The 14,194-nt window shown below is 31.1% G+C and overlaps 2 protein-coding genes across 6 annotated transcripts in view; one reads left to right on the top strand and one right to left on the bottom strand.

Moving 5' to 3' along the window:
• The window catches only part of LOC145937593 (uncharacterized), a 227,773-nt gene that overhangs the window by 46,895 nt on the left and 166,684 nt on the right, over window positions 1–14,194 (top strand). Inside the window, exon 4 of the mRNA XM_083040737.1 lies at window positions 11,195–11,245. The gene's annotated coding sequence lies outside the window, so the exon portion shown is untranslated. The remainder of the gene's footprint in view (window positions 1–11,194; window positions 11,246–14,194) is intronic.
• Nrx-1 (neurexin 1) overlaps window positions 1–14,194 on the bottom strand; it is a 225,470-nt gene that overhangs the window by 95,727 nt on the left and 115,549 nt on the right. For all 5 annotated transcript variants that reach the window (XM_083040738.1, XM_083040740.1, XM_083040739.1 and 2 more), the window contains exon 6: window positions 4,198–4,224. In XM_083040738.1, coding sequence (XP_082896864.1) covers window positions 4,198–4,224 — 27 coding nt within the window. The remainder of the gene's footprint in view (window positions 1–4,197; window positions 4,225–14,194) is intronic.

Below are 14,194 nucleotides of genomic sequence, written 5' to 3'. Positions count from 1 at the left end.
TTTAATTAAGCCGAGGTAAATCAAAATTCGCAGCTTTGATTCGAATCGGGACACCGCAATATCTCGCTCTATCGCGGGGAAGGAATTAATTTTCCGACTTAATTAATTTTCCATCTTCATTAGTCGTGTCTGGACTCACCGACTCGCGCTAATGGACATCTTAAACATTTATAACAGTGTTGCAATGTGAACTGAACTAGCAATTTATTGAAATTATTCTCTCACTCTGAAATTGAACTAACGCGATAATGTTGCTACCGTGTATTTTGTATTTTATTAACTAAGAATCCAATAATATTCTGATGTCGTATTTTTTTAAATTATAGATAATAATTATAACGTTAATTACATATTTTCCCGATGAAAGAAAGATTAATGGATACGGATATATATGAGATAATATACGAATTCTTAAATATTTTCAATTAAATTTTGGGGAAAGATCTTTTTTCTTAATCCAAATATTTTACATGCTTAAAGCTGATTATTTAGACTATTGCACCAAGCTAAATTTAATTGAGAATGGCAGTAACGAAAAGAGTGCATGCAAAGTCGATTTGAGGGAAAAGCAGGTCCTTTAATAGCGCCCTTTTTTTCGCATCGTGGTAATCGTGAACCGTCGAGCGTCAGCAGATATTCCTCGCTTGCGCGCACAATGTATTTGGGGCGACACAATAAGCGCAAGCAGGAAAGTGGGCCGTAGACCCACACTGGAGGGAACCTACGCGCGAGAGGATCCCTCTTGCAGAACGGGTATGCTGATCCTTGTTTGACGAATATGGAGTGAACAAAGTGACAAGGGGATGGAGTAGACTATTTATTACGTCCAGATGCAAGTTCTACTTAGCCGCTCATGGATGATGAGTATTGCACGCATTTGTATACGTCTGTAGTGGTGCGAGAATGCATTGTGTTTTGTTGTCGTCAACGCTTTTTATTGTTTCGTAAATTTATACCACGAAAAAACTCCGTAACATATGTAAAATATAACAATATATAAAGTTATATAAATATTATATCAAAATAGTTTTCTCACTCTTTTGATATTATTATTATTATTTGAAAATAAAAATAGAAATAGAAAAATCATTCTGATGGAATCTTCTTCTTTTAATATATGAAATATAATAATATAATTTGCAGATCTAAGAATTCAAAGAAATAAATATTTAATAAAATAAAGTTATGCAAAAATTTAAAGAAAGTATATTAAGAACTGTAAAAGTCAAGACTTTAAAAGTTGAATAGCCAAATTAAATTTGACATCTTTAATAAAAACAAGTAAAAATTGTTAGATTCCTATATCTAAGATAATTAAAATTAATCACATTTATATACACATGTCATATATTTTTTATTAAAAATCAATAATATAATCAGAAATACTCGATATACTAAAATGATATATAAATTTTACCAATTTATAATACGCACAATACTTTTAACATTTTTTTACAACTGATATTTATTTTAAAGTGAGACGTGTTTATATCGTGCAAGAAAAAACAATTCGTCTTATTAATAAAAATGGAAGGTGTGAAATGAATTCCTTTCGCTATTAGTTTCGTTTACCGATCGTTCTTTTATATTATGTCGTACGACGAAAATAAATGATTTCTACATTTTTAACGAGATCGTAAATTATATCCGACACCATGAAAGACCGTCTGTGGAATGAGTGAAAAACAAGAAAAGAGATTCGCAAGAAGCTGGGGAAAACCAGGGAGAAACGTCATCGAATTTACTGGGGCATCGCGAGAACCTTAAGAGTGGTTCAGATTCAAACATCGAGGTGAAAAGACGGAAAATGTGAAAACTTCCACGCGTATACTCTCTCACTAGAGAAAAGACGGGCGGAGTCAATGCCAGATCTTTTGCTTTTTGCATCATGAATGATTTATTCCTGCTTTTTAGAACGATAGCACAGCACCAATATGACATCAGACGTAACTTCAAAGAAAAAGAAAGTTTTTATAATAATCGGATTCAGATCCCTATTTGTATTTTACATATTGCGTTTCAAATTGATATCGAAATATAGAATCATCTATTTGTATGATCGTTTCAATTGTACAATTCAAGAAAATATTTTCAGGGAATTAGAAAATACTATTTGTGTATTATATAATATTTTTTATACGTATCTATACATATATAATTCCTATAATTTCAATGAGATCATTAATTTTAGCGCAATGATGTCTTTAAAGAAAACACACATATACGAAATAAATATATTATACCAAATAAAATAATCAAAAGAGTGAGCTATTGAAAGAGCTATTTGGTAAACTATTTTACGAGATGGTCGCATTCAGTTAATGGGAAATTGTCAGCGATAACTAAAAGAAGTAATTTACGTTTACGTGACAAGAAATTCTCATGATAACGTCGGTATTTTCTCGCGGACCGCGCCGTAAATTATGCAATCGATCGGTTTCGCGCCCGATTTGCATTTCAGAATCTTTTTCCAACTCCTCGCTTGTGAAAGCAGTCAAGTGCAGACTAGATGCATCAGCTGCAACTTTTTCTGCCATCGGCGGTATATTTCTTTAAGATAGACAGGCGATAGAAAATTCATCGTTTATTGGAATGTTATTCCACTCACAATATTGTATAAATTAATTGATTTCTTATTTTCTAATAATGGAAATTCTAAAATGCAGCAAACTATTTTTAACAATCTATAATTTAATCTTGTGATTTATAATATATCTTTTTTTTTTAATTTATAGTAATTTATTAAATGTATATTTTTTTACACATAATATATATTTGTCTCTAAACATTATATCATCTTTATATTATATTAATTATGTAAAAGTAGAAGACAAACTATTTTTTACGCATTTTTAGAAAAATTTTAACACAACATTGTTATCCAGATCTTACTTTTTTCTCGATAACTTGACTATACATATATCAAATTTGAACATGAAAAGTAGTTGTTCTTGAAAATAGAGTTCGACTTCATTTATTTTTCTTTTGTAACAATACAAATAGGGAAATAATTTTAATCTAATTTGTTCGTAACTGTATTGCAATATATCTAAGCTTATTCTTTGATAGTTTTGCATTTGTGTATATGTAGAATATACGTCATCTTGCAATGTTTTCCATGTTATAAAATATGTATAATCACTAAATGTGCAATGTAGATAAACATGAAAAATTTTACAATGAAAGCATTTGTAATTTGATGACAATAGAATTGCTTTTTTAGAAACTATTTTACAATTTAATTGAATATTCGTTACTTATAAATCATTTTGCAGCGATCAAAATTTTGAAATTTGTCTAGAATACCTAACTATTATTTATAAACTAAAAACATATTTTAGAACCTAACGGAATTGAGTTAAAATAAATAACGCAAAAACATTTGTCAACCTATTTCTGTATGCCACTCTCGTGGAAATACTTTCAATAAAAAATTCACACGGGATTTTCTTTCCGCCTGGAAACATAGTGAACCAGACAACGCTCGTATAGGTGCGGGAGGACGAGACTCGAATGGAGATCTCGAGATCACCCGCGTGCCTCCGTAGAACATGAGTGGAACAATAAGGGCTGGAGGATCTAAACGGATGGATGAATTCTTGTTAAAAATGTCCCGGCATTTTTCTCTGAGAAATGCAGACAACTTCGAGTTGCCCGTTGTTCAAGAAGAAGGTTTGGCAGAAAGGAACAAAAATATATATTGTACCTAGAGAGGTACGGTGAATATAAAACGCGGCAAGAAAAAAGCGATTTAACCAAGCGGGATTTTAATGTTTGATAAAATTTAGAATAATTTATTTTTTCGAACAAACTTTCCTCGAAACCTTTATGGTTCATATTTTTGAAATAATTCTATATTTTTTTTGCCAATATAATGCAATATAGATTACTGTAGACAATATAAAATGTGCAAGTTACGGGTATAATTAAAACGGATTAAAATAAAATAAATATGTTGTTTGTTCAAATAAAGTAATATCAATTAGTAAGCGTGAAACAACTTTGTGCAAAAAAATACGCATACACACAAAGAGGTCGTAATTAATTAAATGTTGCAAATCCAATTGAAACGACTGTAATATTCTTTTGCGCAGTTTTTTTTTTTTTTTTTTTTTGTAACGTTTGCATCGTTAGAGCGCGCGATTGAAGACATCAAAAGCTACAATATATACGATACAATAAAAATCACACACTCACCCTGCAGAAGCTGGTTATTGAAGAGATCTGAAACAGAAAGCATAAATGTGCGATCAGTACAAAATGTCCGTATACATTTAACGTGAATGTGACATCTGAATTGAAATTCAAAAGTTGCTCCCCACGTACGGAAGCTCACGAAGCTGATCGCCGCAAGCTCGCGAGCTATTCGAACTTTTTCTCTGGATTATCATAAGAACTTTTTTTTGATGCGAGAATGGCTATATCGCTCGAGAAAAAGGCGCAAATGTATTTTACGTATTCGCGGAAACTTCAAACAATTTTCATTTCTCACGAGAAAGATTCGTAGTTTGGTGCACGAAGAAGAGCTAGATGAAGCGGAGACGAGCTCAGAACTAATTTTTTTTTTTTGAAAGCAGAGATTTATTTAAGGATTTTATTTATCTGATCATAATAATGTTAATAATAACGTAGCGTAATAATAACGAAAATTTTTAGTGCAGATTATATTAAAAATAATTATTCAAATATCTTGTTTAAATAAAATATTAATTAAATAATTAAGAAAGCCAAATAAATATATGTATCTTTTAATAGAAACTATTATTTATTTGATGCCAATTTGTTCCTATTTTAGCAAATAATTTTTTGTTGAAAAGTATTCTTCTTTCTGTTCTCAATTTTATTTACACTGATTACAATACTTTCTTTCACAGAGTTTAGGATTAACATTAAAATTGCGTTTAAACGAGTAATGAAAAAATACGAGATTTCCTTTATAAAATCCCTGCCATCAATGCGCGTAACACATGCGTGTGACATAAAGTGCATTTGCTTTCTAAGCGCGGGCGGTTTGTGAGCCTGCGGCTGTGTGCGGGCCTTATTAAGGAATCTCTTTGATCACGTGGCGATTAAACGACTGACAGAAGGGCAACAGCCCTTGAAAGAGAAAGCCGGTGACGAAGCGAACTCTTGCCTTTGTGCTGATCGCTGCGGAACGATCGTGAAAAATAAACCCATACGTATCTTTCTGTTCGTCGTGATTATCGCATAGAAATTTATCAAATGAACCGCGCGATCAAACAATCTCTGTCAAACTTTTCGTTTGTTTAACGATTACATCGCGTGCGAATTAAATCATTATCACACTACGATGCTTTATATTACACTTATTTGCACGAATACAATTTTCTTTTTTATTACGTATTATTACATCGATTATCTCGTTTCACTCTTGTTGAACTTATTGTTAGTTTGTGAGCATATCTCTCAGCATGTATATTTTATACTTAATAAATATGTACACAATTCTTATACAAACATATAACAATTCTGTACATCTAGCATATGTATATGTATATAAGTATATGCATATATGTATTTTAGAGGATTATAAAAGTGCACTATTATAATATTACAATAGAATATTATTGTAAAGTATAATAATTTCATAATATTTTATTTTTTGAGACCACATATATAATCTACAATTCGTTTCTGAATAGCTTCATGCAATCAGCATAATGCTAAAATTTATTTCATTATACTCAGTGTAGGAATTGTACTGTACGAAATGAAAGTAAATAGCTTCCAGAGGCAGCTGCAGTCGGTCCTGCGTATGAACGGTTCCTGATTTGGCATTATATGTTAATATCTCGGTAGGCTGGGTCGATCAGGTTATTGTTTGGCTTTGCTCAGTTATCTGCTTAATTGGCTCTCGATTTAGATCACCCTCGGGCTTAAGCGAGTAATATTCGAGATTTCCTATGTTGAGTATATTGCTGAATAAAAATAGTCAAAGGACACAAAGGGATTGCAACAAGCTTCTTGTCCCATAAAGCTTTGTGTTCACATGGATTATAGAAATAGGCAACTTTATGAGCAATAAAAGGTCATTATTTTTATGGGATATTTTATAATTTACAAACAATTAACTTAATAAGAATTACACTTTTCATCGATTCATTATTGCTTAATCTTTTTTTTTTTTTATTATGAATATAATCAGAATCATGATGTATATTTAGATAATGCATTAATTCAAAAATTATCCATCTAGAAAATGCGAAGCCATTTATAATGGCTAGTTTATACTTTTGATATCAAATCTACATCAATGCACTACTGAATGTGGCTGCAGTTTTACATAAAATTGGCATTATGCGACGACCCGTCGGCGATCCGGCGGGAATTTCATCGTGCGCAGTGAATTTAAGGACCTACTTTGCACCAGCAAATATCAAAGAAACGATCCGGCATTCCGGACTCTTTCGGGTGAGCCAATGTTTGCGCAGCTGAGTCGTACGTAACGAATTAAACGCTCTCTAGGAAACCGCTCGAACGCGTTACAAGCCTCTCTTACTCGCGAGAATGATTTAATGCCGCGGATTTAGATCGCGTATTTCAAACGTTCCGCAAACCAAGAATCGCAGATCCTTCTATTCCGTCGGAATTTAGCGCACGATGATCTCTTTCTCTTTCCGGATATTTCAAATATTAGACCAACGACGAATAATATTCATTCCATGAAGCTCTTATTTGAAATGTTATATGGTATGTCCATAAATGGGCTATATTAATTTCACGCAGCATTATCTCTTTTTAAGAGAAAATAATCTTTTAATAAATTTATTGAAAACACATATGACATATAACATAAATATATACGTTTTACGTACTATTAAAATAGATGTACATTATTTTCCCTATTAAAAAACATATTTAAAAAATTATACAAGAAATAATATTTAAAGTTAATACAACATTTAAAAATTTGAAATATATTTGAAACACAAAAATTGCTAATAATTAAGGTTATTATTTTAATTAATAATTTTAATTATATACATATTGCGCTTTAAATTACATTTGAAATATTCTCATCACTGCTTTCAAGCAACTGTTTTTCTTATCCGCGTACTTCATCCCTTTTTGTGCGCACAAACGCTCATCTCTTTTCGCAAATTTTCTCGCGTTCAACGAGCATCATTACACGAGCATCTCTGTTTCCTCCTTCAAGAATCGATCGTCACAACAAACGTATCGTGGATGGCATACTTCGATAGTGAATTCTCGAAGCCTCTATGTCGTGAGAGTGTGACAAGAGAGGAGTGAGGTGCTATCGTCGCATGTAAGTTCGATCCGGCAGGCGACGAATTGAAATCTTGATTTATGATAGGATATATACATTCGAGCGAAGATTCGGCTACATATATGTATATGTAGCCGAATCTTCGCTCGAATTGTGCACTGACTGGAGAAAAAGCAGTATAGCAGTAGGAAGTTTCGTTTCAGAAGAAAAATTCTTAGTCAAAATTGAATATATGTCTTTAGTGAATTTTAATTGATTTATAAGTGTTATAATTAAAATTATTTACGCTATATATTATATAAAGAATAATATATCTATTATATTTCTATATATAGAAATTGACATTTGATTTTTTATTATTAAATTGAAAAGACAAAGTAATGTAATATAAGAGTATAAAAGCATAATTTTTTTTATAAAATAAATAGATTGTGAATTTTTTTGTCAAAACCACATTCTAGTTACCATAAACTGCTTATTTATCATAATACAATAAAACATACAAAAGAATAAAGTAATATATAGTTTCTTAAAAAGAATTATACTTAAAAATCTTAATATACAAAAATTAAGTAATAGGAAGTAAATCGAGTCGATTAAACATTCTTTTTAGTGTTGAAAAATTCCGTTAAAATTATCATGTAAAGAATGCAAATTCTATACAATATTACGTAAGATTTTATATTGTTATATACTTCTGTGTATGTGTGTGTTTATGTGTGTGTGATTTCTTCAGATACCTTATATATCTGCTAACGCAAGGCTGAATTTTCCAGTCAGTGCACTTTTCGTCACAAAAAAGCGGGAGATGAAAGTACTCATGCTTAAAAGACACCCAGCGATCTAGTGACATACGTAGGATGTGCGATCCGCCTTTGCCACTATGTAAAAGCAGGCAGATTTCGTTGTGACGAAAAACGCGTGGAACGGGTTGCATTCATAGGTATGAAGCGGATAAAATTCAAAGTTGATATGGTATTAAATCTTTCTGTCAGAGGTCGAGTGAATCCCCTCTCACTTCGAAATGAAGCATATGACTGGCTTTGTCCTTTGAAGATTTTAGAATTGATTACGCGCGCGTTTTCTTTAAATCCCTCATGTTTAATGTCATGAGTCGAGAATCTTGCTCTACATAAAATATAACAGAAGATATAATAGCGTTAATTATATGTATACATATATACATAATTCTTAAAACGAGTGCAGGAAATTAAGGACTATTTATAATTAAGCCTCATTCGTATTCATTCGTAATCGATTGGCAAGCTTAAATTTTAAGATTGCGCGCGACTTTATCCATTTAATAATAAATCCCATTTATTGCTAATAGAATAAACGTTCGACTTTTGGGCCGGTTTTACTCACCGATCGATCTTGGAGTATAAATATATCTCTCTTATTACTTAGAGAATTGTATCTTTAGAATATTCTTTTTTAATTACACATATATACCTTATAAAAGACAAATTAAGACTAAATCTAAAAAGAATTTTAAATTTGATTGGAAACGCATGATTTTTTCATGATTACAAAATAGCTCAATATGACAGATCGAATTTTTGTTTAATGTGTAATACATTGAAAAATATTATCATTGATTATATAGAATAAAATTCGATATTACATGTAAGAAAATATACTACAGGTGTTTGTGATTTATCATCATAGTATTTGTTCGTAGTTATTCGTAGCTGAATGATACTTGAGATTGAAGGATAATTCTATCGATTTAATAACAAATCAGATTTAAACGAAAAGCTTAAATTTTAGGTTAAATTCTTTGTGACATATTTTTGCATGCAAATATGTTTTTTTCTATCGTTACTGTAAGTCACATTTTCTGTTACATATTGTTTTATTCTTTTATAATGTTTTAATCTCTATTCCACATATATTTCAGAATATATACATATAATTATATTCTGACACTCTCTACATACGATAAATTTACATTTTATTTCTAGTTAAATAAAATGGATATTATTAAATTTATATATTTATATACTTGATTTTACGTATGTTATTATATAAATTTAATGTTATCAATTTAACATTCCATAAAAAATAAGAGTGTATATTGAGCAAAGTAAAATCAATTTTATTTGCATGGAAAAATGATGAGTGAAAATCTTGCTGACTTTATCGGCATAGAAACTGCTTCCGCAGTATTTCAAAAAGAAAAAGCTAGGGCAAAATCACAACTGACGTCGTTACAATTCGTAAACATTACTGACGATAAAGTGTTCTTTTTATCCTATGTTAATGTAATAAAAAAATGTTTTAAATTTCAAGATTAAACGCGAAAAAATAGATACAGATATCCGTAGTTGATCATTATTATCCGTATTCGTTCATAATTATTTCTAGTTGAACGACACTTGCAAGAGTCAAGAACGATTATACCGATTTAGTAACAGATCGGATATAATGTTGAAGGAGTACAAATCTGGAATTCAATTTTTGTACCAGAATCTCTCTCATGGATTCTCGCAAATATGTCTCTGCTATCACTATTATAAGTCGTATCTTTTGTTTTACACTGTTTAGTTCTATTAATTCTCTTATATACTTCGTAAAATATATAATATGCTGATACGTAACATACATATATATATATATATATATATTTATTATTTTTACAGTTTAATAAAACGGATATGTTCAACGAATAAATTCATCTGATAACGTATATGTATGAATTTTGCTTACTTACAGAAAGTCTGCTAAAAAGAATAGAAGAATCTTTTTTTATCACATTTTTATAATCTTTATATGACTTGTTATATAATATATGTTTCTGAGAATTATTATTTTATATATATATGTATGTCTCATTTTTGTATGCATATAATCCTCGCAATTGTTATTATATAAGAACAACAATGTTGTAGAGAGTTATTGATTACTAATTAAATTATTTGCTATTTTATACATATATTTAGATAGAGTTGATTAAATTTGAGTAAATAGGATATATTGAAGAAACAATGTGATCTTACTATATATTTTCAAAAGACGGCATTGCATCATTTCTTTAGTCTTGTTTAATACTTATAAATGAATCTCATTTGATTTTTACAGTTATTTTAGTATAATTGTCGTAAGAATTATTTAAGCTAGACTTTTCATTATAATGGATCTTTGAATTATAATTACAAAATTACGAAATTATGTCACAGTGTAGCCGTTGAGAAATATATGCATATGTTTTATGTCAGCATGTCGCGCATTTGGTAATTATTCCATATTATGCAAACATATTACACGTGCCAGCGTATAGCATCAATTTTCTCGCCACATATGTTATAAAGTATGGTTCGTACATCTTATATTTAGAAAAATTTTAATATCAGATAATATTATGATTAATATTAAAATATTTATATATTTATGTATGCATGCGTGCGTGCGCGCTTGTGTATGTATTTATGCGAAATAATGTATAACATAGCAATATCAATAATGAATATTAATGCCTGCAAAGTATCATCAAATTGTTAATACTAAAGCCACTTAACTTATTATTACATATTAATGCTTTGCGATTTACATAGAATTAGATATTTCGTCTGTGTTTCTCTCATTGATTAATATAATGTTACACTATTTATTGGATGTAAAAGCAATTATTTAAGACGATATGAATCAATTAATTGATTCTTGCACCGATGAGTCCGGCTGCGCAATTGAATGCAATTTGGCATGAAACAATTTTGTACAGCTAGATTAATTGCAATGTTTATAATGGGAAAAATGTAAGATAAAACTTATAGTCGCATATAAAAGTACATTATTATTATTTGAATGAATGTAGTGGTACATGATTAAATTGCAGAGAAATGTTTTTACAAATGTGAAACAGAACGTTATCATTGTTATGAAAATAAACTCGAGACAGCGAATTAGAATTATAAATTAATGTTTTATTAATGTTTTATGTTGCAGATCTTTTGAAAAAAGGAGAACGAACAGATTCACTCATGCATATGGATAAAGGTAGGAATTACATTCTATGCTATTAATTAAGGAATTCTTCTCAACTATAGATTTCAATATTTTTTAATACAGCTTGATAATAATTCATTTTAAATCTTGAAAATATGCATTTGCAATAATTTAATATTGCTTTGAAGTAATTGTAGACGCTATTGAAAATAGAAGTCTCGAATTTATTCAATTATTATTAAACGACCGATCAATTGCGATGTCTAAAGGGAAATGAAATGAAAAAAGTCCTTGGCAAACAATTGATAATATGTGTTTTACCGAAAAACAAAGGCATTAATATTTCAACAAAAGAGTTATAAACATAACAAAATTAATTGAATTCAAAACAAATCTTTAAAAAACGTAAAAAAATCATAATATAAAAAATTTCGATTATTTATATATCAGCAATTAGAAAATAATATATACATTATAAGGGAATATATTTAAATAGACAAAATGCAAAACTTTGAAAATTGTTATAGTAAAATAAATTAGGCACATATTTGTAGAGATCAAATATCATCTGATCTATAGTTAAGTCTTCCCTTGAAATATGTAACGCATTTTCTACTGTCATCATAAATTCTACGTAGTATGGCTGATATTACAATTTCAACATTTTATCTCTCTCCAACAAAATATATATTGTGTCTCCAGAAAAATCTACAAAGACTAAAATACAAGTGAAAACACAATTATAATTTGTTTGTGTATATTATTTATTTTTTTATTATATTTTTCTTAAGAAGTTTGATTACTTGCATTTATATGCAAACGAAAGTATCACAGATGTATGTGATGTAATATTGTTGATGTGACGCTTGTTGTAATCTTTGATTAGCAGTGACCAGGGGTAAAAATTATTGAACCCTTAAATTGGACGATATCGTATTCCTTCCCGAGATTCTTTTATAAGTGAATTGCAGCGATGCATTATCTTAAATTTAATAAAAGCTACGTGACATTAGCCGATAAAACTTATCTCGAAAGTGGAAATCGAGTGATCGCATTTAAGGGCTTAATTTATGGCGCTCGCGGGCGACGTAATCGATTGAAATCTCAGAAGTTTGCATGCGGGACGTCATCGGAGTATTCGTGTTGGTCGATGCTAACGAACGTTACCGCGAAGTGCCGTGCATTAAGTGCACTCGTGCGTGTCATCGTGACGTCAGTCAACCGGATCTCAGTTTCCTCTCCGTTTCCGAGTTTGAGACATTCCTGAGCGAGTATGAAAAATAGTCTGACCACTTGCTCAATTTTGAAACGTGATTCGAATCTACATTTTGTAAATCCTTTGCACATATATGTATATGTAAAAATTTCGTAGAAAATAAAAACAATTATAATCTTTTTTTTTGTTATATACTAGTAAAGTGTTCGCGGCACCAGCATATTTAAAACTATCGGCGGAATAATAGCACCCCTGTATGCGATACACGACGGGTGTAAACGCCCGCGGGTGGCACGTAAAAGGCAAGTTATAGTCGATCCACCATGCAGCTCGCAACCTCCCGGGGGCACCAGAAGCTGGCGAATAGAGGGTGTCTAGACACTCAATCTCTTTTTCTAATCCTTCTGCGCCCCTTGGTCCCCTTGTCCGCGATGATATTAACCTTTACACGTACTGCGACAGTAACTAATCCAAGAAAGACAATGCGCTCGAGGATGAACGGGGCCCTCTCTTTGCTCTTTGAATGTCCCCGACAAGTGCGTAGCACTTGCGTGGCTACCGGGATGCTCGCGGCGTAAAAGGGTTGAAGTGTCAGGCGAGAATTCTTGTTTGATGGAGAGCGACGATTAATCTCGCTAGAGAGATGCATATTTTTCTTACCTCCTTTTCACGTCCGCGGAGCCGAGTAACTATTTATTAAAAGTACGACACGAATTTGTCACGATCTCTTTTTACACACAGCCATTCAGTTTGGACAATAAACGAAATATATATACATGAAAAAATTAAGAAAAATGCACATTATCACTGGCCATATATTTATTATTTAGAATATACTATATATTATATATATTATGCATATTATATGTATATATTATTTAGACCACTATATATTATATATTCGAATGTCCCCGAATTAATTTTGCAAAACTTGTATCTATTCTTATTAGCTGTAAGTTAACAATGAAAATAGATATCGTATTTTTAGAAAAAAAACACAGGGAGAGAGAATATTATTTTCTATATCTTATATAAAAAATGAGGAAAGAAATAGGGAGTCCTAAAAATAGGAATAACTAAAGTTGCGCAAATGAATTTTGACGACTATTTATAATATGACTTTAAGATAATTATTTTTTCAGTTAAATATTCTAATGAAATACAACACAATTATGGAATTATCCCATTCAGTCTAGTTATTTCGATATTTTCGATGCGTTACGTCTCGCTATGTGGAACGGGGCGTAATAATTTCTTAAAATTTAATATCACATAATGACGCGTCGATTCGACGGTGCTCACCGCATGGTGCATCTGCGGTGCATTATTAATAATTCCATATCCGTGTTCTGTGAACGGTCACGTTGGTATCACGTCGAGGTCAACATTTTCCACGAAGTCGGCACACACATATAATATTGAATAAAAAGCAGGGCGAACGCGTCGTGCGTGCTTCACGCGATATAAATGTTCTTTTTTTATATATTTTTTTTTATGGTGAGAAACTGCGTACCGCCATAAACATACATTGCCGTAAACGAACCTGGAATCGTGCTCTGCCGACACATCTGCATGTTATGTGTGTATGTGTGTTTGCAATTTAGTATTTATTCTTCGTTATTAAAATGAATACAATTACTTGGTGCTTTGAATCGCCCGAGATACGTCGCGAACATGTGGGTTTGTAACTATATAGTCGGGGATACGATCGTTACATAGGGTGCGCATATGCGTGTGCAATGCATATTGAAATGCCACGCAGAGAGGATATCGTCATTTATCGC

This window comes from Prenolepis imparis, unplaced genomic scaffold (genome assembly GCF_030444845.1).
Source record: "Prenolepis imparis isolate NDT839.2.m4 unplaced genomic scaffold, iyPreImpa1.0 SCAF_6, whole genome shotgun sequence".
NCBI lineage: Eukaryota > Metazoa > Arthropoda > Insecta > Hymenoptera > Formicidae > Prenolepis > Prenolepis imparis.
Note: the sequence above shows the minus strand (reverse complement) of the source record. Positions and strands in the feature narration are given on the sequence as shown.